The following is a 22,421-nucleotide window of genomic DNA, read 5'->3' as shown; positions in this document are numbered from 1 at the left end:
GCAGTTCTGGGCCCCACAATTTAAGAACGTGTTCAGGTACTGGAACGCATCCAGACGAGGACAACAAAGGTGGTGAAAGGGCTGGAAGGAATGTCCTGTGAGAAGCAGCTGAGGACTTTGGACTTGTCTAGTTTGGAGAAAAAGAGGTTGAGGGATGACCTCATTGCTGTCTACAGCTTCCTGAGGAGGGGAGGAGGCGAGGGAGGTGCTGAGCTCTTCACCCAGGTATCCAGTGATAGGATGCGTGGGAATGGTTCAAAGCTGCACCAGGGAAGGCTTAGACTGGACATTAGGGAGCTTTTCCTTACTGAGAGGGTGGTCAAACACTGGAACAGGCTTGCTAGAGAGGTGGTTGATGCCCCAAGCCTGTCAGTGTTGAAGAGGCATTTGGGTAATGCCCTTAACAACATGCTTTACCTTTTGGTCAGCCCTGAACTGGTCAAGCAGTTTGTGGTGGTTTAGCCCCTGCCGGCGTCTGAGACCACGCGGCCGCTACTCCTCCCCCACAAAGGGAGTGAAATACAAAGCCCCAAGACTGAAATAAGGAAAGGTTTAATACAACAATGCAATAGCAACACAACAAACAACAACGATAACAGTAACAGTAATAGTGATAGCAATGAACAGAGCAAAATAGCTACCAAATACAGCAGTTTGAAGCACGATGTACAAAACCACGAGTGCACCGCGCTCCCGCGCCAGGAAAAATGTGACCTGCCAGGATGTGACTTCCCCATGGTATCTGAATAACCCGGCTAGAGCTCCCCCCCTCTGCTGGGGAAACTTAACCCTATCCTGGTTAAACCAGGACACAGTTGGAGGTCCCTTCCAACTGAAATGGTCTAGTCTATTCTATTTTGTTTGATCACTGTTATTATCTGCCATTATCCATGAGAACCTAGAGGTTATCTATCATGTAATAAGAGAATCTAGATAGCCTTTCCTTTGACAGGGCAGTAGTACTGTATTTCACACTTTAAAAGCCAGAATGGTAATGAAGCCCTTTGATCTTTTAGCTCATCTGCTATCCAAGTCTATTAGTAAGTTCCCCTACTAGTTTTTGAGTCTAAAATGGAGGAAAAAAATACATTAGCTGGTGCAACTTGCATGACATCATTAGTTAGCCAAGAGTCTTCATTAAACAGGAGTATGGTATATTTGCATTTCTTCTACATGTTTCTACTATGCATTTAACACACACAGCACTCAAGCAGAAAATTCTACTTACTTTTTATTTTCCTCTCTGTGACTTGCAACTATTCTGTCCATTAGCCTTTCTGCAAAGGTGTTTGCGTTACTAGCCAAACCTTGCTTTAAATCCTCACAATTCAAACAGATCATGGGGAAATGAACCACCTGTGGTAAACTCAAGATTTCCTTCTTGTGGGTGAAGAATTCATCTATGAACTTCAGAAAAACGTTAGATTTTACACTTCAGAGATGTTATTTAAATACTTAGCTACATGAATAAGTATTACACATTGAAGAAAATAAATATTTTTTCTATTTACCATAGAATTTAGGGGAAAAAAACACTTATGTTGTGGATTTGTAGGTAAACATAATTTTTAGCTCAAGGCTAAGCACCCCTTATCCTCTGTTCTCTTTTTATTATTGCTGTATATATAGTAAAAATTATATATAAAATGTAAAATTAAAACTTACAGCGGTATATTCATCAAAACTGTGTTCTTCTGCTTCAAATCTTTCTATCTGTGCCTGTGCAGTTCCATCTACAAGCCAGCCATACCTTTCAACTACAATTCAAATATATTGTATTAATATCCATATAATGCATACACTGTACAGTAAGTTACTTATTACAAAGAAGTAACACAGTTATTTAAAGACTCTTCTATCACTCACCATAGTTTTCAAAATACTCCTTTGGACCTTCTAAGTTGTCCCTGACAGATTTTTTCAGTGTTGATGTGGCCCATACTACGACATGATTAGGAAGCTCTGTGTCCAGAGTTGTAGTGCCTCCCATTAGACAAGAATGTACCGTTTGGATGTTCTAATAGAAGTGCAAGTTGTGATTATTCAAGTTTTAAAAAGCAATACAAGGATACAAATATGTAAAGTTGCAATCTGTAGAATACACTGTATCAGAAAAGTATGAGACCCTAATCCGTGACCAAAGCCAGGTGCTTCATACACACCTAAAATGACTCTTCCTGAAGTTTAGCAGGAAACATATAAAACAGACAAAAAATAATTACCCAATCTTACATAAAATTAAACTCTATGCTATGTGCAAACACACAAAATGAAACCCAAAACACTCCTCTGAAAGTACCGTCATATATGATTAAAGGCCAATACTCAGTCCACAGGGATACATCTAAAACCCCCAAAATGCTGTATTCCCTGGAGTTGCAGATTAGTTCCTAAGACATAAATCTTTAGATATTGTATATATTAGTTGTTAGGGATTTGACACTTTTCTTTTTCTTAGAAAGAAAAGGAATATAAACTCTAATTTTCCTTGCCTTTCTCTGGGGATCTTAATTATTAATGCAAGTTTACTGTAAATCATCACACATATGACTAAGGTGCTAATTATATTTCTATGCAAAATGTTAGTTCACAGAAAGTATACACTGCAAAACTACTTGATTTTCAATGTTAAACATAAATACATAAATAAATTAGAATACATGGTTGCTTATACTTGAAGCACTCTCAGGTTTTCTAAACATACCAAAGAAGAAAACAAAAAGCTTATCTTCTGTCTAGTTTTCTTTCCTGGGTATGTTATGTCTACAATTAATTTGTAGACATACACACAAATTTGCAGATTAAAACAGCAGACTAAAACAATCAGTAGCAGGTGTACCAATTTTTTTATGAACAAGGAATAATAAAATGAGTTTCAGAGCCTGGAGTTCTGCTGGGCATCAAGATCCATGAAGTGACCTGCAGAATGCTCATGGAAAATAAATACCTCAAGTTGCATTCTGCTTCCCATTACCATGGTAGTTAGAGTCCTAAATTACTAATATTTTCATGTACTGAGCAACTTCGCAGTTACATATCTAAATAAAGATAAAAGCACACCTGGAGAGTCTGTCCTATACGATTTACTATAAACAGAATTCCTTCTTCTAGGTCTTGGAAGCTTGGATAAAACTCCATTTTCTTTTCATCAAGAGTCAATTCCATCTTAAATAAAGGTACACAATTTCTGTCTTCAGGATCAAAAAGTTTCACAAAAACTTCAACCGTTCTTCTCAATAATTCTTTCAGCTAGGTAATAACATACATCACCTATTAGTTGAAAGAACAGAAAACCCCATCCCACTTTCCCTTCATTCAGTAAGCCAGGATTCCCATTCATTTTAGTACTTTTGGTCCGATTCATGTCTAACTGAAGTAGCGTGAATTTTTCTAATTACTCCAGTGGGTATTAGTTCCAACCCTTAAAGAATGTAACCTAATGAACAAGTAAACAAACATTTCAGTAAAGCCCAGGCATTTATTTTTGATACAAAAGTAAGTCTGTTACTAACACATGCTTTAAGTACAAATGAAGTATCTGGAATGCATTTTCCTCTTACTTTCTTTTAATATGACAATGGTTTGATTAGACTATTGTTCCATTATTTTTCTACAAAGTAAATAAAGGTTTAATCCTAAAAATGACTGCCTTCTCAAACTGCTGAACATATATATTCTCACTGATTATTATATTCTTAAACGCTTTAAGTTAATTGAAAGTTAAAGGATTTTTAATTTTCAGTAAACTAAGAACTGTGAAAAACAACTGTCTGAGTCTGAAATCAGTGATTTGAATGCTACTGTTTAATTATTATTAGGAAATAAAACAATTGGAAATTCCTTTAAAAAAATAAATTTGAGAAACACTTCATATAATTTCCATCTTGATATAAATAATCAGGGAGAAAAAAAATTAACTCACAAAGCACTGTGGTATCATTTTCCACAGAAAAAAATTGTGTTTGGAAATTTTGCAGAACTATAGCCACTTGTATATACATTGGCAGAGCTGGACTTTCAGTCTGTTTGTGTACGCATGTTTACTTTCAAGGGAGAGAGACCAGGTTTTGTTCGTTTTACTAATATATAACATGTAATTGAAATACCAAGATCGGTGATAGGAAGGGTCCTGAGAACACCAAGATATTTCTTTCTTTAAGCTAATTACATTATAGTTGGTAAAACAAATAAATTTTCTGCAGCTAAAAAGCTAGAAGAAAAAGAAGTAGACAAGACTATGTATTTATTTTAAATGAGGGAAGTTACAAATGTTTAAGACTTTGAATACTTTACTGGATTATATGCTACAGATGGCTACCAATGATTAATTAAACAGGCCCCCTATCATATAATGTCCTGACTCATTAAAATTACCTAAATTTCACATTAAGTTTATCACAAAGAGGAAAAATTCTTACCTGATTAGACATAAGCGTAGCCACACAGTTATAAAAAGAGTCAACCCGATCCAACTTTACACCATTCAGTGCCTCCTTCTGAGTAAAGAGACTGATAACTTTCTGATACCATGTACTCAGTATCTTCTCTTCTGCTTTAGAACAGCTTAGAGAGACATCAGTCTTTAAAGACTGACAGTCAACTGGCTCTTTCAATCTAGAAAAGAAAGTTACAGGCAGCTGTATACACAAAAATTAAAAACCCATGGAGTAAAGTAACATTAAGCTATGCTGTAATACAAATCCATTATTTTTTACTAGAAAGCACAGTGGGAACCTAAGCATCACTTCTGTCGATTTAAGTGAGGAAAAAAATACCCCAAACCTCAGGAAATAAAGAACAGTTACCAGAAAAAGTAATGAGGAAAAAGATATTGAAAATTATCTTTTTGAAAATGAAAAGTTCCAAGAATAAAAATAAAAATTCAACTGATGAAAACCAGCAAGAAATCTGATCTTCAGGGTTAGCACAGAATTCCCTACAGATAGTTAATACTAAGAGAAGTCAATTTTTCAAATGCTACTTCAACCAGACTTCTATGGGGATCACGGCCTTAAGATCAAATGATGGGGGTACCTTTACAGAATTAAAGACAAAACATAAATCAAAAGGGCTGATATTACCAGCAATTTAAGCACCAATAAAATATTTATATGTAACAGACAGAAGAAAAGTTTAATGTGTCATAACACAAAGTAACCTACTCAAAGACCATTAAATGACACTTTGAAAAAATCTTTTTTATAAAAAAAATTTATGATAAATAATAGAACTGAACAAACTCTTCTTTACCAGTTTCAAAAACTTATATGGGTTAATAATTCACCAAAACAGACTTTACCTTAAACTTGAGAAATCCACTATAAGAAAGGTAGAGAATGCTGCATAACCCAAATCCAGTAGAGCTTTCATTGTGGGGTGAAGAATGTGCAAGTTGGAAAGGATTTTATTTTTTGCTTGGACAAAAGTGTTATGCCATGGTCTAGAAAAATCCAGACCTCTGAAAAAACAAAACAAAACAAAACAATCCAACAACCAAAACAAACAGACCAACATATAAAAGTGAAGAGCTCAAGCAATACTTGAATAAAACCTTAAGTATAAAAAGTGGCATTAAAAAGCTTATTCCCTAACATGATTAGTTATTTAAGTGCCATACGCATATCCTCAATATGTTGCCGTGGAAGCCGTAAAGCTACTGTCTGATGAATCATGTTTATACTCCAGAGTATATTCAGATCACCTGCTCTTCCTGAAGTTCTTCCAATGTAAACTTCTAACTTCACCAACTGCTAACAGGAGGTATTTATCATCAATATATAGGTGGCACACATTCTGATGCTTCAGCAAATTGTGCAATTCAGATAATTAGATTCTGTCTACCCGAATTCCTCTTCTATTTTGGCAGAGCACAATAGCCTTTCCCTCGGTCTTAAGGTTTCACCTCATAACACCAAAGTCATATGAAACCTTGGCATTAGATGCAGTTTTGGCATGTTGAAGCACTGTACAACACTGCTGCCTGCCAGTAAACTGCCCTGTACACACACACTTCATTCCAGAGGTGGCTGCAATACGACTTCAGTGTCTGGGCACTGAGAGCCACAAGTCTCATTTGCAGTCACTAGTGCTACTCTATGTAACTATAACAGTAATGAAACACTGTCAGTGCTAAAACTTTGTAAAGCATTCAGATATATGGTGTTTAAATGTAAGATCCTCTACAGACAGAGAAAAAAATCTCATTAAGGGACTCCAGAATTAATATTGTGCCATAACTCTGTTCATGCAGCTCAACGAGAATTTCAGTTATGCAACTATGTGTGTTATTTGCTCACATTGTGGTTTGAGCCCAGAGGGCAACTGTGCACTGCACAGCTCACGTTTGCTCACCCCTTCCCCTACAGCGCTGGGAAGGAGAAAAATGAATCAAAAGGCTCAGGAATAGAGATAAGGACAGAGAGGGGTGTCTCACCCTCTACGGTCACAGGCAAAAGACAGGTTCATTAGAGGAAGAAAAAGGACATCACTTTAATTCAAACACTAACAAAAACAACCCTTAACAGACAGAATGGGACAGTGAGAAGCGTTACCATATCTTAAAAACACCTCCCCTCACCCCTCCCTTCTTCCCAGGCTCAGTTTGTTCCTGGTATCTCTACCTCCTCCCTCTGTGGCACAGGAGTAGATGATGGGGGGTGCAGTCAGTCCACCACCTCCTCCTCCAAGGTGGGGGGAAGCACTCTTATGCGTCTTTCCCCCTGCCCCACGTGGTGTCTTTCTCACAGGAGACAGTCCTGAGTCCTCCCCACAGGATGCATTCTTCTCGAGATGCTCCAGCGTGGGGCACCTCCCGGTGTTGCACCTCCCAGCACTGAACTACAACAGCGGGGGCTTCTTCCCACAGAGCCCTGGGGGTCCTCCACAGGCTGCAGGCAAATCTCTGCTCCTCCAGTGACCTCCATGATGGTGGGGGGGTGGCCCTGCCCTCTCACCACAGGATACAGGGGGGTCTCTGCTCCAGAGCACCTCCCCCTCTTTCTCCTCCTTCCTTCCACTGAGCTCGGTGTTCACACAGGTGTCCTTCTAGTAACACCTCCTCAAAGCCCCCCACCCCCTCTCCCATTTCCCTTCTTAAATAAGTTATCACAGAGGTGCAGCTGCTGTCACTAATTGGCTCGGCCTTGGCCAGAGATGGGTGAGACTTGGAGCTGGGGGAGCTTCGAGAAGCTTCTTACAGGGGCCACTGCTGTAGCCCCATCCCTCGCTACCAAAACCCCACCACACCAACCCAGCACAACTAACTTAGTCCACTCACAGAGGTAATAAAGCCAAAGGTGCCTCCTCTTCATCTTCAAGTCCTTCTATGTCTGGTTTAATAAGAACACTTCGTACTAGCAGAAAAAAAAAAATAAAAATATGAACATCAGAAGAAAGTTATGCCTTATTCAATAGGCACTGTACTTCCTCAACATTTCTCCAGGTTGAATCAAGCACTTAGTAGGATGGAAGAGTAACTGTATCATCCAAGTCTTCAAAACACATTCTCCCAAAGGCAACTCAAAATCATAGCTTCTGCTAAATACATATACAGATTCAGGTGGCTTAATTCCAGTTCTGTCCCCTATTCATGAAGGTTTTCAGATCGACTAGTATTTAAGTATTTTCTTAAGTAATTTCTTCACTGAGAGGATGGTCAGTCACTGGAACAGGCTCCCCAGGGAAGTTGTCATGGCACCAAGCCTGTCAGAGTCAAGAAGCATCTGGACAACACTCTTAGTCACATGGCTTAGTGTTAGGTAGTCCTGTGAGGAGCAGGGAGTTGGACTCTATGATCCATATGGGTCCCTTCCAACTTGAGATATTCTATGATTCTAAGTAGTCATGGCAATTTTATTTAATATAATTATAGTGGAATACTATAATTATCCCACTGATGATATTATGAAGAAGTTAGTTCCACGCTAAATTGTGTAATTTTTTTAATCCACATTTTTAAAAAGATCAGCCATCCACCAAAATATTGACAAAATTTGGCTCAATTTCAGATTTCAGATACTATAAATGTAAATAAAAAGGACATTAATACATTATTTCAAGGGAATGCACTTTCAAAATTCCAGTTCATGACTCTCCTAAAAAAGTTTAAAAATCAAAGTGAGTTGTATGAGTGATATCTGAAAATAGCTAATTATCTTTGCAGATTTTTATTGCAAGCCTCCTCTTCCTCATGCATAGAAAGCAGGATCAGAAAACTTATGGATGTACTTGTGGATGAAGAACTTAAAGAAAAGCTGCTGTCCCTGAAGAGGCAAAAAGAAGAATGACTAGTACATAAAAAGTTTCTACATTCTTTAGTAGAAAGCAGCAATACATTCTTGCATCAAATTAAATAAACAGGTTAAAGACATAATGAAATACGGTCATCAGCAATCCACCTTTTTCTCATTAAGTCTACAGTTGCCTTTGTCTTTCCTTGAACTATACCTTCGACTGGTTAACTTTTTACTAGTCCAAATAAAATCATCAAGTTTTGCCTTAAACATTACAGCCAATACACATTTGGTGAGGCAGAAAAAGAGAAATCAGTGGTTAATTACAAAGATCATGCCTGGCTGAAAGAACAATTTAGAAAAATTATTTTCAGTGGGAGAACACGGAACAGCTTATTTTATATATATACTCATTAATATATTACTATTAGTACTGTGTAGTTTCTGGTACTTACCCATATATCTTCTCATGCTTGTTTCATAATCCATTATTATCTCCTGTAAAAGCTTTTCAGCTAACAGCTGCCTATCTTTGCCTTCCATAAGCGACTGTGGCACCAATTTAAGCATGGACATTAGCCACTGCTGCTGAATGGGAACCACCGGATTCCTTCGCACACACTTTTTCATAAAGAGATAGTTTGTCTGAAAGGACAGTATTGTCAGAGGTCTAATAATGGACTATGTGAATATTTTTGTGTTAGGCTTGACAATGAAGTCTCTTTGTATTCACCATTTCTTATACTTAAGGGCAGGCAACATAATCTAATCTTTTTAGTATTCACTGACTAGTACACCAAAAGCTACGCTATGGTTGGTAAGATGGTCTCCCTATCTCAACGCTTAAATACAAAATATTGTACTTTTTAGTATGGCATTTTCCTTGGTTCTCTGCTGAAGTTTATGACTGACAATAAAACAGTTCAAGGTTCCTGTTATTGTTCTTTGGACATACATTTATCTGGCAAAAAGTATGCACGAATAGGGGGTTTTTTTGGCCAAAGAAATAGGTATTTATGCTTTTGAGTGATAGCTTTGTTATAAAACAAAAAAGGATCTGAATCTCTATAGTCTTCAGAATGAGTTTACCTAACATGAGCTAGGAAAAACAGATGCTACCTTAAGGTATTTAATATAAACATTTCAATGCTAATTTGAGTTTAAAGTGGGTCTCAGAGATAAAGTCTTATTTTGAATGCTATACACACATTCTAGGATTTGTATATGTTCTTCAAACCAGGTGAACAATGTCAAAGACTACTTTTTGTACAGACTAAAGTATGATCTCTGACCCCAACTGAAAAAATCCTGAAGGCTGTTATAATTTTTTCTAAGTAATGATCTTTAAGTAAGGTTTAGATCAAAACTTAAATTACTGATGGACATATTTTCTGTAACAGAAAAATACTTTCTTTCTATTGAACCACAAGAAAAGATTTCTATTTTGCTTCCTACTCCATTTTTCCCCAACAAGACTACTGAAAAAGCTTTTCCTGTTTAACCACCATCAATTCCACATAACATACTCAACCTCTCGAACAGAGACCATTCATTCTTCTACTCTAAAAAAGCAGAAGAAAGAATTTAACTCACTCCTCGTTGTTTTTGCTCACTATTCATCTGTATAAAAAGGAACAGAAAATCATAATGTATTAAGAAAATATAAACAGAAAAAATCAGAAATATAAAATTTAACAAATATTATTCCTAAATAAAGACTTTATTCTGTACATACACAGGTATCAATTTCAGTGGGACTATTTGAGCATATAAACACATTTATGAATTACTAAGGATTGAGATAAGTATCTTTAAGAAAATACTAGGAAGAGGCATAAATGCCCCAATAACAAAGAAGAAAACAGGCAACAGTCAAAATATTCAAGAAATACTTTCTCACAGTGGAAGGCAGTTCCGGGATAGGAGGTACAGGATCTCTGTGATATTTTTCTTCCATGGACACATGATAGACTTTTAAAGCTCGATCAATTCTAAAGTAAAACATAGTGTCAGAAGTTCAGAAAATCTACAAATGATGTTTACCAACTCTTTGATCACTAAAAGGTAAGGCTGCCTTTGCATACTCTGCCTTCTCTTATATAAAGAGCCACATTTATCTTGACCAAAATCACAATATATACATGCCTTAATTCACCTCATCCAATTGCCCAGTGTTCCTGTTAGGATTATATCTCACTTCTCAAACAACAACAACAGATCTTCTCCAACTGTATTATGGAAATAAAAAACAGGAAAAGAAAAAAAAAGCAGAACTAAACTCCTAAAGTTATTTATTTTATGACCAGCTCTCTTTTACTGCCTGTGGTTATAAACTGCTAAATAACTATCAGAAAACTTCAAATGGTTAATGCTGGCATGTCCTGCTGACATTACACATGAAAACATTTCAGTCCATCCTTTTGGAATACACTCTGTATGTATCTTGCAAAGAGTAATTCAGCCTTATCTCAATATAACTCAGTTAAAAACTCAAAAGTGGAAGTTAGACTGCCGATTTCAACTATACACTCAAATCACTATTTCATGGGGCTTTATTTAAAAGACCGTTCACTTCGTACAACAATGTACGAATTGTTACACTTAATGTAACTGCTGTTCCAGCAGAATATCCACCTTTTGTCAGATGGCTGGTCAGCAGTCATCCTACTGCACACTAAGTTACCACTACAGCATAGTTGACACTTTCAGCATACTGGACACCTGCATTCTGAAAACTGCACTCTGCTACTGCAGGTATCATTGAAAGGTCAGGATTTACTTTCCAAGAGCTAAAATTAAGACTTCTTGTTTGTTAGATTTCTATTATAGCAGCCTTTAAACTATTAAAAGAAAGGAAACATCTTTCTTTACTTTTAACTTCTATATAGATCAACTGCTTTCTGTAACTGATTGTTGCTACCATTATTTAAAAGAAAAAAACAAAAGCAACCCCCCTCACTATCTGGCATAAATCAGATTCCCCTCTGTGATCAATTCTTCTCCAACTTTGATCCTGCAACTTAGTTTTATACCACTGTGTAGCTCCAATTAAGCCAACAATTTGGGACACATACAGTTATCTTTGAAGAAAAAAACCCCTGTAATACCTGGCCACTTAAAAATCTGGCCATTAAAGTGGAACATCAATTGCATAGGAATTAGTTAAGTAACTCATTACCATCACCAAATCTAGCCACAGCAAATGGAATCACTCAAAAGCCACACCCCAAAAATGCAATTATTGATATCAGTGACAATATTTAAAATGGGTTAAATTAAGACTGTATGTAGGTCTTTAATTTCCATTTCTTCTGAAGGCAAAATAATTTTTTTCTGTGCTTTTTAATCCTATCAAATACCATTAGATGTCCTTACCTTTTTAATCTTCTACATGAAAATGCAAGTTGCTATATATTTCATAATACTACTATAAACAATGCAACCTTAGCCCACATAATCCTGCTGTATTTATGCCAAAATAATCAATGTGTCTAGGGATTCTCCAGTAAGTTCCTGAAAATAATGAAGGTATTTCAGGAATAAATTTCTATCAAAATAATAATTTTTTTAAAAAATAACTTAATTTTCTATTAGACATACAACAATTACATGAAAGCAGCCTTTTCCTATTGTCTTTCCTCCTTTGCAAATGAAAATCTTGAAAAACAATTTTATGTGAATGTACCAATCATCTTGGCAGCTGTGCTCCTCTGGCAGTGACACAGATCACTAAGCTCAGCAGCAAATGCATGATGATAGTGACAAAGAAGCCCATTAGAAGCAGACCCATGTTTGAATCATTCATACAAAAGCAAGCAAGTAATCCAGACTTGGATTCTCTTTCAAAAAGGCTTTCATAAAGAGAAAGAGGTTTTTTTCAGTCTATGAATCACAAACAACATTCAAAATGTGAAGGTCACTTTCTCCTCACAACTCACCAAACATAACTCAACCAGAATTTGGGTGCTGTAAAAGAAAAAAACATCAGAGATTCCATCAAATGACCTTCTATTATTAATGATTTCAGATGGAAAGTGTTCAGCACTGCAATACTGACATCAAAAACCTCTAAAATTAAAAACACCATTATTATTTCTCAGATGTCAAATGTGCAATGTTTCTCTCATTTGAATTTCAACATTTCTTGAATTACATGAAACTCACAGTAGCTGATGAAGCATCTTTTGCTGTTCGTTGCATCTTCGGTATGTCAATAGTTTATTCTGTAATGGTGACATATCAGATATGACTGACGAAGGTAAAACACGGGGAAGAAACAAAGTTCTCAAAGTCTTTTTATTGGAAGGTGCTCCATCTGAGTGTGGCATCTACAACCAAAACAAAACCAAGATTCTAGGATACAACTAATCCTGTCCAGAAAGCAGTTTAACAGATGCATGTATTAAGTTGAATGTATGTAAGATGTAAAATGAGGTAGCCTTGGGGATTTCCACAATGTAGGTATGAAAGTTTAGCTTTCAGAAAACAGAAAAATACTGTATATGCTAAAATGGCAAAGTTCAACGGGAAATGCGTACAAACAAAGTCTGCAACGGTAAAAAATGATGGTACAGTTCTATTAACTCAAGATTAGCACATTGCATAAAAGTAAAGTTCTATTACAGATCTCTTTAAGTGCTAATCTACCAGCTTACACAGCACAGAAGACGCCTATGAACCCCCAGCAGACTGCCCCAGACTGGCCCTGATGTAGGCACGTTTCCTGTTCTGATGGGGCCTGTGGCTTCCGTAGGTGACTAACTACTCCCTTCTTGTCTGGTCACTAAAAAAAAAAGGTTACTGCCTCATTAAATCCACCCATGCTAGATAACATGGAACAAATTCAGACAAGGGTGGCATCTAAAGTTCTGAGGAAAAAAAATGCCCAAAAGCATCCTTGATGTTTGCTATTAATGTGAAGGTAAAGCTGCAGCAAATTTTCAAATACAGGATCCTAGAATTCTACTGAAGTGAGAGACAGTCTTTAAAGGAAAAGAAACAATCATAATCACATCAACGTAGACTTATAGCTTCACCACAATGTCAAACAAATGGGAGCAAAACTATGAGCAAGTTATTCTTTAGACACTGTATCACTGTTGAAGTGAAACAAAGTACAGGAAATTATCAAGAAACCATTTACATAAAACCAGCACCCTATTTTTCTTTTTTTCAAGGAAAAATATAACTAAGCTTATTTTCTATGTGCAAAGTAGTCATTAAAAGTTCTATTCCATACATGGAAAGGGTAAGAAACTGCATGATCAACTTGTAAAAAGCCATGTAAAACTGAAGACTATTCAGAAATAATTCTGTGATGCTGAAAATCTTGTGGTAGACTTAGCAGGATGCTTGAGAACGCTACCTTGCATATAAGTATATATTCCATCAACACACCCCAGTGACAGTGTTTCATGCATCTACCTAAAGCAGAGCAGTGCACGATTTCATTTCAACTGCCTGTCTGGAAATGTTTATCTGCGCTACCAGAACAAGTGCCTCTGTAAATACCAAGCAGGTGCTTGACAGTACTTTACTCTTTTAAGCTGCAGCAATTCTGGGTTCTCTAGAAATTATTCGCTTAGAGTATACCAAGGTGCACATCTTCAGAAGCAAGGCTAAATTGAGCAAAGACTAAACTGAGATTACTAAAATGAAAGAGGCAAGCAAGGTGTTAATGAGGGGATGTGGCTAAATCCTGGCCTGTGGATGCAGATTCCCTATGAAAAGAGGGTTTATAAATTGGTGGGGTGGATATGGGATTGAAGCTAAGCAGGTGGCAGTTTTGGTTTTGACCACAGTTGTGGGTAGCTGGACTGTGCAACAGGGAAGTGGAGACAGGTATGGGTTTGAAATGAGAACCCTACTCCGGGGGCAGGATGAAGATGTGGAGCAGATAATTGGGTAACCACGGTTAAAGATACCTGACAACCAAAGTCTGATAATCACCTCGTTTAAAGACAGAAAAATAGAAAAAAAAGAAAATAAAGGAAAAAAAACTGTTGTATGACTAGGCTCAGTTTCACTAAAAGACTATCCTACAGCAGCTTAAGTCTTGCTTTGCAGCAGAGTATGGCTACCCCAAAAGACTGACGGTGGGGTTTCCCTGGAAACAGTGTACACAAACACATCACAAGTGCATCTCAGCGGTTCTCACAGCGGAGCAGAAAGTCGAAGCTATCTCCTAGATTAGCGGTGTGTGCTAGAAATGAATTAAACCGGGTGGTGGTGGAGGCATCAAAGGAAATAAAGCTCAGCTGAAGAGAACCGAGACGGTATCACCTGTTCCCGGCGCCCCGCCAGCCCGGCCGGGCCCGGGGACACAGGCCCGTCGGTGCGGAGGGAAGAGCCCCACCAAGTTCTGACTCCGCCCCACAGAGAGCCCCCCCGCCGCCCTCACCTCTCCCGGGGCCGCTGGCCAGGGCGGTGGCGGCTCACGACTACAGCGCGGTGGTTGCCATGGGGCCGAGGGCGGGCGGCCGGCGGCGGAAGGGGCCTCGGCACCCGCGGGCATCAACCGCCGCCTTCCCCCAGGGCTTGGTACAACACGGCGGCCTCTGGCCGCCTCCCGTGGAAATGAAGCAGCACGCTGCGCTTAGAAGGGAGTGGTCCTGCCGGCATCGCGGCTGCTGACGAGGTTCAGCTGCCCGCAACACAATGCGCCTTCAACGCCGGAAAGGGTGTTTATTGCACTTTGTACAATAGCAGACTACTAATATACTGTTGTAATAAGAAAAAAAAAATAAGAAAAAAAAAAAAGGGAAAAGAAGCAGAGACTTGGGAAAATCTTACCTTAAATTTCCTAGTCTGCCACAGGGCTTAATACCGCCTAAGCAAGTCAGTCTCTCCCTACCAGCATTCTGCCTGCACAAAGCGGATAAAAACTTGCTTGTTCCAGCTCGCAGCAAGAATGCTTAGGAAATTGTAATATCCTCACGCATCAGATAGCTGTTGTTAAGCTCCTACCTTTTGTAAAACTATAAATGGAAACGCTAAGAAATTCCAGAGATTTACTACCCACTTGCCCGCGTGTGACAGAGAGACTTTAAAACCCTAACTCTGTACCTGCGTGGGCAGAGCGCCGTGAGCAGAGACTGCAAGAGCAGCTGCAGAGAATTTTTGATGGGTTTTGGAACGCCCTGGGCAGCTCCCTAACACCTTTCCGCAGCCCAGGACCATTCAGTTTGAAGTTTCAACCCAGACGTGGAATGTTTCCTCACAAACACAAACCCTTGATTTGCCCACGAGCATTGTGCGCTCACCCGCACATCCCGCGGGACACCAACCCGCTCCCCCGCCAGGCGGGCCGGGAGCTCTCCCGAGGAGGCGGGGCCTGGCTGCCGAGGGACCCGGCCCCGCCGTTTCTCCGGGCGGTCTCACTTACACCGCGCGGGCGGTGAGTCCCCGAGAAGGGGTCGGGCGCCCGCCAGGGAGCGGGAACCCGCCATCGCCGCGCTGAGGCGCCGCCGCGCGCCCTCCCCTACCCCGCCCCGCCCAGCCCCCGCGCTGGGCGCGAGCAGTGGCTGCCGGCAGCGGCGCTGCCCGGGCTGCGCGCGCGCGGCCTGTCGCTTCCGGGCGCGCCCCTCGGAAGCGCGCGGGCTGGCGCGCGGCGGCGGCAGCGGCTCCATGTGGCGCGGACTGCGCTCCGCCCTCAGCAGGCTCTGCGGGCCGCCCGCCGCCCCCCGCGCCCGCGGCGGCATGGAGCGGGCCGTGGTGCGGTGCGTGCCGTCCGAGCCCAAGCTGAGCCTGCGGCTCGTGCTCCCCGACGGCAGCGCCAGGCACATGCAGCGGGACCAGGCGGAGCCGCTGGGCCGGGCGCTGGCCCGCATCGCCACCAACGCCGCCAAGGGCCGCGCCAAGGCGGCGAAGAAGAGCAAGAAGGCGCGGGCGGAGGGCGGCCCGGCGGGGGAAGCGGCAGCGGCGCCGGCCGTGCGGCTCTTCTCCCGGGACGGGGAGGCGGTGGCTGAGGAGGTGCCCAACGCGGCGGCCTGGCAGGACGGCGCCGTGCTGCAGATCGGGGAGGCGCAGTACCGCGTGGAGCGCAACCCGCCGGCCCTCACCGAGCTCCGCCTGCCGCGCTCGCTCCTGGCCGGCTTCCCCGTGTGCCCCAAGGTGAGCGCCGAGTTCGCCGCGCCGCAGCACTGCCTCTTCCGCTGGTACCGCGAGCGGCGGCCCGCGGCCGGCGGCGGGGAGGAGGCGGCGGAGGGCGACGGCGGCCCGGCCTGGGTGGAGGCGGCGGCCGCCGAGCGCGTCTTCACGCCCTCCAACGCGCTGGTGGGGCTGCGGCTGAAGCTGCGCTGCACGCCCGGGGACGGAGCGCAGCGCTATGGGCCGCCCCGCGAGGTGGAGAGCAGCGGGCCCGTGGAGGCCGGCCCCGGCGCCTGCACCTTCGACTCCCGGCACCTCTACACCAGGAAGGTCTGCGGCGAGGGCGCCGTTCGCGCTGTCTCCTACAACATCCTGGCCGACACCTACGCCCAGACGGAGTTCTCCCGCACCGTGCTCTACCCGTACTGCGCTCCCTACGCCCTGGAGCTCGACTACCGGCAGAACCTCCTCAAGAAGGAGCTGGCGGGCTACAGCGCCGACCTCGTCTGCCTACAAGAGGTGGATAAGTCCGTCTTCGTGGACAGCTTGGCTCCAGCCCTGGATGCTTTTGGACTTGAAGGGCTCTTCAAGATCAAGGAGAAGCAGCACGAAGGCCTGGCCACTTTCTACCGCAGGGACAAGTTCAGCCTCCTTAGCCAGCACGACATAGCTTTCAGCGAAGCCCTGCTCTCGGACCCGCTGCACAAGGAGCTGTGTGATAAACTGGCCAAGTACCCCTTGGTGCAGGAGAAGGTGCTGCAGAGGTCCTCTGTGCTGCAGGTACCCGCCTTTACGTGCCTTCTTCCTCTTTCCCCTCTCCTCCCGCTGTCTCCAGGCAGGTGCAGCCAAGCTAGGTTTGTTGAGGGTCAAACCACAGGAGAATGGAGGTGAGGGACTAACAGTCTGAAGTGGTATGTTCTCTGTCAGCTAGGGTAATGAGTAGAGCAGAAGAGCAACTTAGGAACAAGAACAAAACGCTGGGACTTCACTGAACTGGATAGATGGAATTACTAAAACTTGGCAAAAAAGGCAATGTTATTTTCTTTAAGACAGCTGTTGACATTCTGGGCCAGGTATCAATTCCTGGTTGGTGATATTGGCAGACAGGTTTTTCACTACATACTCCGTATGTCAGAACATGTATTTTATAAAACTTAAATCTTGTAAATCAGTTCTAAATGAGATTAAGTTAATTTAGCTGGCTTTAATAATGCTGCTTTAGAAAGTGACAGTAGGGACAGAACAGGTTTGTGAACTTGTTGATGCCAGTGGGTCTGTCAGCAGAGCTATTGTGTAAGTACAAATGTGTAAGACAGAGGTCTGTGTCAGGAATTTCAGAAACACTCGGTAAAACTTTCCTACTTGTGATCTGAGTAGGACTAAGAAGTTTTCCCCGATAACTGATATCGCCTCTAAATTTATGTTCAATTTAAAAACTGTGCAATGCTACAGTTTGCTTGCTAAAGGCAGAGATAAAGCTCCAATTTATTGCAGAGGTGGGAGAATAGAAAATAAAAGTAGTTAAGAATGGTACAGCATTAGCAACAGCTTATGAAAAAATATGGAATGAGGGAAAAAAACACAGCCAAACCAGACACGGACAAAAGAACATTTGTCAAATACCTGGATGTAGTGGTAATATATTGGCTGATACCCAGACCGTACCTGGAAGATAAATTAATAAATTATAAGCATCAGATTCTTTGAACTGGATTGCCCTAAAGGCATAAGGTAACTATTGCATTTTTAAAAATATATAACCTCTCTATTTAAGACTCATCAGACTGCTTTTTCTCTTGAAGGTTTCAGTTCTTCAGTCTACAAGTGATCCTTCCAGGAAGATTTGTGTAGCTAATACCCACCTCTACTGGCACCCAAAAGGTAATTTTGTCATGTTCATGTATGTAGGATGACTGGGTTTATAAAGGTTTTTGTCCTTCTTAGGGAGAATAGATTTCCCCCCATTCTTTTGCAGTGGTAATCTTTTCTTCTGGAACTGAGGGTTTCCTGCCTTGCTTCTTACCTAGATGAATCAAACCAGGCTGCTAGAGCTGTTTGTTTATTTTCCTCAGAATAAGATTGTTCTAGTCTGCCTGGGAGTCAGTAGAATACAGCTGAAGGTAAGTCATGTTACACACAATTCACCCAAAGAGCAGACCATAAATATAGCTAGATTTGTGTGTGCTCATGGCTTCCCAATCCTACAGTACCTGCACGAGCTCTATTGGGATACTGCCCCGAGGGCAACCAGATTGGGCTACAGAAGGTTTTAGAAGAGATCCTCCTCTTTGAAATTAGTTGTCTTTTGATTGTGTGCCTTTCAAGAACGTTGTTAGAATGGATGCTATGAAACAAAAAGCTGCTGTAATATATGGGTGTTTGTGGGTGAGAGTTCTTGCATGTGCGAGTTTAATTTAAAACATTGTCTGCCTCTCTAAAACTTTCATAGTCACAAACTTCAAAGGCTTCCTTTATTTATGAAAACTATTCTGAAATGTAGTGCACAGAAAATATAAAATGACGTTGCTGTTTCAGAGCTAGACATGATACATGCTTAAATGAGCATAATTCCTCCAATGCTACTGTGAAATATTGAAAGTAAAATGTTTTTATATTCCTAGGTGGGAACATTCGTCTCATCCAAATCGCTGTAGCCTTGTCCCACATCAAGCACGTAACATGTGACTTGTATCCTGGTATACCAGTCATATTCTGTGGAGATTTTAATAGTACACCGTCGTCAGGAACTTACAGTTTTATTAGCAGTGGTGGCATTGCTGAAGATCATGAAGACTGGGTCTCGAATGGTGAAGAAGAAAGGTGCAACATGCCTCTAAGCCATCCTTTCAAACTGCTAAGTGCTTGCGGAGAACCTGCTTATACAAACTACGTTGGTGGGTTTCATGGATGCCTGGACTATATTTTCATTGACAAAAATGCTTTAGAGGTTGAACAGGTCATTCCATTGCCAAGTCATGAAGAAGTAACAACCCATCAGGCTTTGCCAAGTGTTTCACATCCTTCTGATCATATAGCACTAGTATGTGACTTAAAGTGGAAATAGATCAGCTCTTGCATGGTGCTTTTGGGGGTTTTCAAACAAGAAATTTAATTTACTGCTGTGGAACTGAGGTTACACCCTGGCTTGTATGCTCTTAAAAGGAAAGTCAGAATGATTACTGAAAAGTTCATGTGTTTAATGGTTCTACTGAATATTATCACACTGTTCAGAATATTTGCATGACAACATTTCCCTTTTTATATGCTAATGGGGAAAATATATTTAAGACGGGGGTTTTTGAAAATTGGATTATCATACACCTTTTTATTGGTGCTTTTAAAGGATTAACAATTATTTTGTTAAAAAATACGGATTTAATCAGATTTATAAGACAGTGTGCAAACTGAACCATGCTTAATTCAGAATCAAACACAGAACCTGAAAACAAATGGATTTAGTTGATTCAACCTCATTGTAATTACTGTCATGACAAGACAATTCAAAAAAAGTTCAGAAATTGTCTTGTTCACTTAACCATTACTGTGTCCCAATTTTTTAGTGAGTGGCATGAACAATGTACTTGTACCTACTGCCTTCTGAAAATATGTTCTTTATCAGTGAATAGATGTTCTGTCAACAATCAACCATGTTAAATTCAAGGTTGTTGATTTGGAAGCATTTTGCTTGCCTACTTAGTAGGGGTAATGAGGGTAACTTTAGCACCTGGTAAAATTGGACTACATTTATAGGTAGCACCTACTTTGAACCTGTTTCTTCTATTGTTTATAGTCATTGGCAATAAACGAAATACTAAAGTTCAGGAGAGCCAACTCTGGATGGGGGGGAGCTTTTTAACAATATAATCTGGTTTTAGGCAGGGGGAGATACAGAATAGTTTATGTGCATTAGCTACCTGTGCCTAAATCTTTAAAGAGAAACACAAGTGATGTGCAGACGTTTATCACAATTGTTCTGTTTTGTTCCTCTATTGCATACAAAGACAACGTAAATTTTTAAGTGCTTTTACCTTAATTTTTTCCTTCCAGAAACAGTCTAGTCTTCCCTGTTTTGTAGGAGGTAATTCAGATGTGGGGAAATGTATTTTCTTGGTACCTTCATTAAATGGAGGAGTTTGAATCCTTTAACAAGCTGCATCAGTAGTCCATATGAAACAAAAAGGATTTGAAAACTATTTCACTAGATCTCCCTCTTTCACCTAATAAAGTTTCCTTTTCAATTGTCTGTTACTATTGTCAATTGAGTGTTTTTCTAGTTACTGCTGTCTTTTGTGGCAAAACAAGTCGGCCCATGTTGGTCAAAGCAGCGTGCCCTATACTTGCACAACCACTCACCTCCACTGCAGCCGGGCAGAAGGTAGCCTATAGCTGAGGCTCACTAAAGTGTTTATATACTACTGCAAATAGGCAGCTGCTTTCAAGTAGCATATTGCTGAGGGTTGTTGGTCCTGTCTGTTGCCGTAGTACCTGCTATACTGTGAAGGGTGATGCTTTGCAGAAGCTTGTTTGTATCTGCTCTTTAGCCTTTTCTATGTTATTTCCAATAAAATTACTACTGTTTTTTTTTACTGTAGTATCTGAGCATCTAATAAGTTGATGCTGATGAACACTTGCACTAGTAAAGCCAGCAGGGAGGTTTAGCCTCAGAGGTCATACAAGGCTAAAACGATGCAGGCCCATAAGTCTCAGAACATGTTTCAAACAACATGACGTGAGAAGACAAAACTCTCCAGAATTTTGTTACCAACTTGGCACATAAAAACACAGGTTCATGGAGAGTGACAAAAGGACTGTTCCACTAATATGCAAGTTTGGAGAAGCTTGTATTACTAAAGAACTTGTGTAAGTGTCCTTTGCAAGCAGCTTTTTTCAGCAATATAAGCAGTTAACCTTCCTTCTTCCTGTCATCCCAGCCTCTCTCACCTGATCCTGCCCTACTGCTTCTGAATTCTGGCTACTTGTCCCTGCTCATGCCATACCAAGCCAGAAGAGGGAAGTGATCCTACTAAAAATACAGAGCCTTTCATTTTCTTGACTATTATCATTGCAGTGGGTCATTATATCCTGAGCTGATTCACCATAAAGCCTCTTGTGCCCAAAGAGCAAGATACAGGCTTGGGGTGGGAATAAGTGATCGAGGTCTGGAGCAAGGCATTCACCTGCTTAAGCAGATCTGCCACAAAAACAACACGAGACCTCATTGAAAGAGCACTCCTTTAGCATAATGGGCTTTGGCAGGCTTATATGTAAACCTTCAGATCTCAGTTTTTGCTAAGTCAGCATTTTAGCTAAGCCAAAGGGTAGCTAAGGGCCTTTGGATAAAACATGGAAGCAAAACAGAATGCAGCGATAAAAGTGGCAACAAATTGTGTTAGATCATTGCAACAGTGATGGACAGTACTCACCCTGTAAAATTGGACCCTCAATACTTGGGATGGGTCCTTGATCAGTTACTGTTCTGTTACAAGTCTAATTAAAGTCTAAAGTCTAATTAAAAAGTAAAGTGTAATTCAATCTTGCATATGAGTTGAAGGTGATGCCTGTACTCTTCTGGACTACAAAGCTGATAATTGCAGTATCAGGATTTGTAACTAAATGTCAAGATACAGGAGCGAGGAAAAAAATCTTGCAAACAGAATGGAGGCTCTACACCTCATATGTGGGCAAAGAATATTTATTAATTTAGTAGATGAGGGAGAACTTACACCTGAAGATGTTTGCAAGCATATGCCATCTTAAAGGGCAGAAAAAATAATTGGAAGATCTGTTCAGGAAGAAAATCTAAGTATTAACACCTTGGAAAAACACTGAAAATTACTACATTACAGCTGAGTCAGAGGCCTTCTACAATTTGCCAGCTCTGAAAAATTTGAGGGGAAAAAAACCCCAAAAACCAAACTCCCCTGAGTACTGCAGGCTTGTAGACTGGCAAGAGCAATGTCTCGGTGTTCGTCACTTAGAATATGAAGATTGCAATTGCTAAATTTGGAAGTGAAATTGTATTACCTTATTACCCTTATAACTTTAAAAAAATTCTTTTTCTCCTTTTTAATACCTATCCATCACAACTGGGTTACTTCATCT

The 22,421-nt window shown here is 40.9% G+C and overlaps 2 protein-coding genes across 2 annotated transcripts; one reads left to right on the top strand and one right to left on the bottom strand.

Moving 5' to 3' along the window:
- Nucleotides 1-707: 707 nt before the first annotated feature.
- Nucleotides 708-15,679, bottom strand: LOC141947545 (dynein axonemal heavy chain 12-like). Its single transcript, XM_074878714.1, has 12 exons — nucleotides 15,616-15,679; nucleotides 14,632-14,825; nucleotides 12,396-12,559; nucleotides 10,105-10,222; nucleotides 8,687-8,876; nucleotides 7,277-7,352; nucleotides 5,300-5,458; nucleotides 4,419-4,614; nucleotides 3,061-3,249; nucleotides 1,867-2,017; nucleotides 1,666-1,757; nucleotides 708-1,407 (listed from the first exon to the last, which is right to left on the bottom strand). Exons 1-12 carry the CDS (start codon nucleotides 15,677-15,679, stop codon nucleotides 1,225-1,227), a joined length of 1,776 nt encoding a protein of 591 aa, XP_074734815.1. The 3' UTR covers nucleotides 708-1,224.
- A 173-nt stretch (nucleotides 15,680-15,852) lies between these two features.
- On the top strand, nucleotides 15,853-20,565 carry PDE12 (phosphodiesterase 12). Its single transcript, XM_074879316.1, has 3 exons — nucleotides 15,853-17,099; nucleotides 18,122-18,200; nucleotides 18,941-20,565. The coding sequence occupies exons 1-3, from the start codon at nucleotides 15,858-15,860 to the stop codon at nucleotides 19,381-19,383; spliced, it is 1,764 nt and encodes a 587-aa protein (XP_074735417.1). The 5' UTR covers nucleotides 15,853-15,857; the 3' UTR covers nucleotides 19,384-20,565.
- The last annotated feature ends 1,856 nt before the right edge of the window (nucleotides 20,566-22,421 follow it).

The sequence above is a fragment of the Strix uralensis genome, chromosome 10 (assembly GCF_047716275.1).
Source record: "Strix uralensis isolate ZFMK-TIS-50842 chromosome 10, bStrUra1, whole genome shotgun sequence".
NCBI classification, from domain to species: domain Eukaryota; kingdom Metazoa; phylum Chordata; class Aves; order Strigiformes; family Strigidae; genus Strix; species Strix uralensis.
The sequence above is the reverse complement of the archived record's forward strand: the minus strand, read 5'-3'. Positions and strand labels throughout refer to the sequence as shown.

Excerpts from the sequence above, each read along its gene's own strand:
- LOC141947545 (XM_074878714.1), bottom strand. The coding sequence starts at position 15,679 with ATGGCGGGTTCCCGCTCCCTGGCGGGCGCCCGACCCCTTCTCGGGGAC. Across the intron at positions 5,459-7,276 it reads CCTTTGGCTTTATTACCTCT|AGGTCTGGATTTTTCTAGAC; the intron begins GTGAGTGGACTA and ends TTGTTTTTTCAG. Across the intron at positions 1,408-1,665 it reads GTTTTGATGAATATACCGCT|TTCATAGATGAATTCTTCAC; the intron begins GTAAGTTTTAAT and ends GTTTTTCTGAAG.
- PDE12 (XM_074879316.1), top strand. The coding sequence starts at position 15,858 with ATGTGGCGCGGACTGCGCTCCGCCCTCAGCAGGCTCTGCGGGCCGCCC. Across the intron at positions 17,100-18,121 it reads AGAGGTCCTCTGTGCTGCAG|GTTTCAGTTCTTCAGTCTAC; the intron begins GTACCCGCCTTT and ends TTTCTCTTGAAG. Across the intron at positions 18,201-18,940 it reads CCTCTACTGGCACCCAAAAG|GTGGGAACATTCGTCTCATC; the intron begins GTAATTTTGTCA and ends TTATATTCCTAG.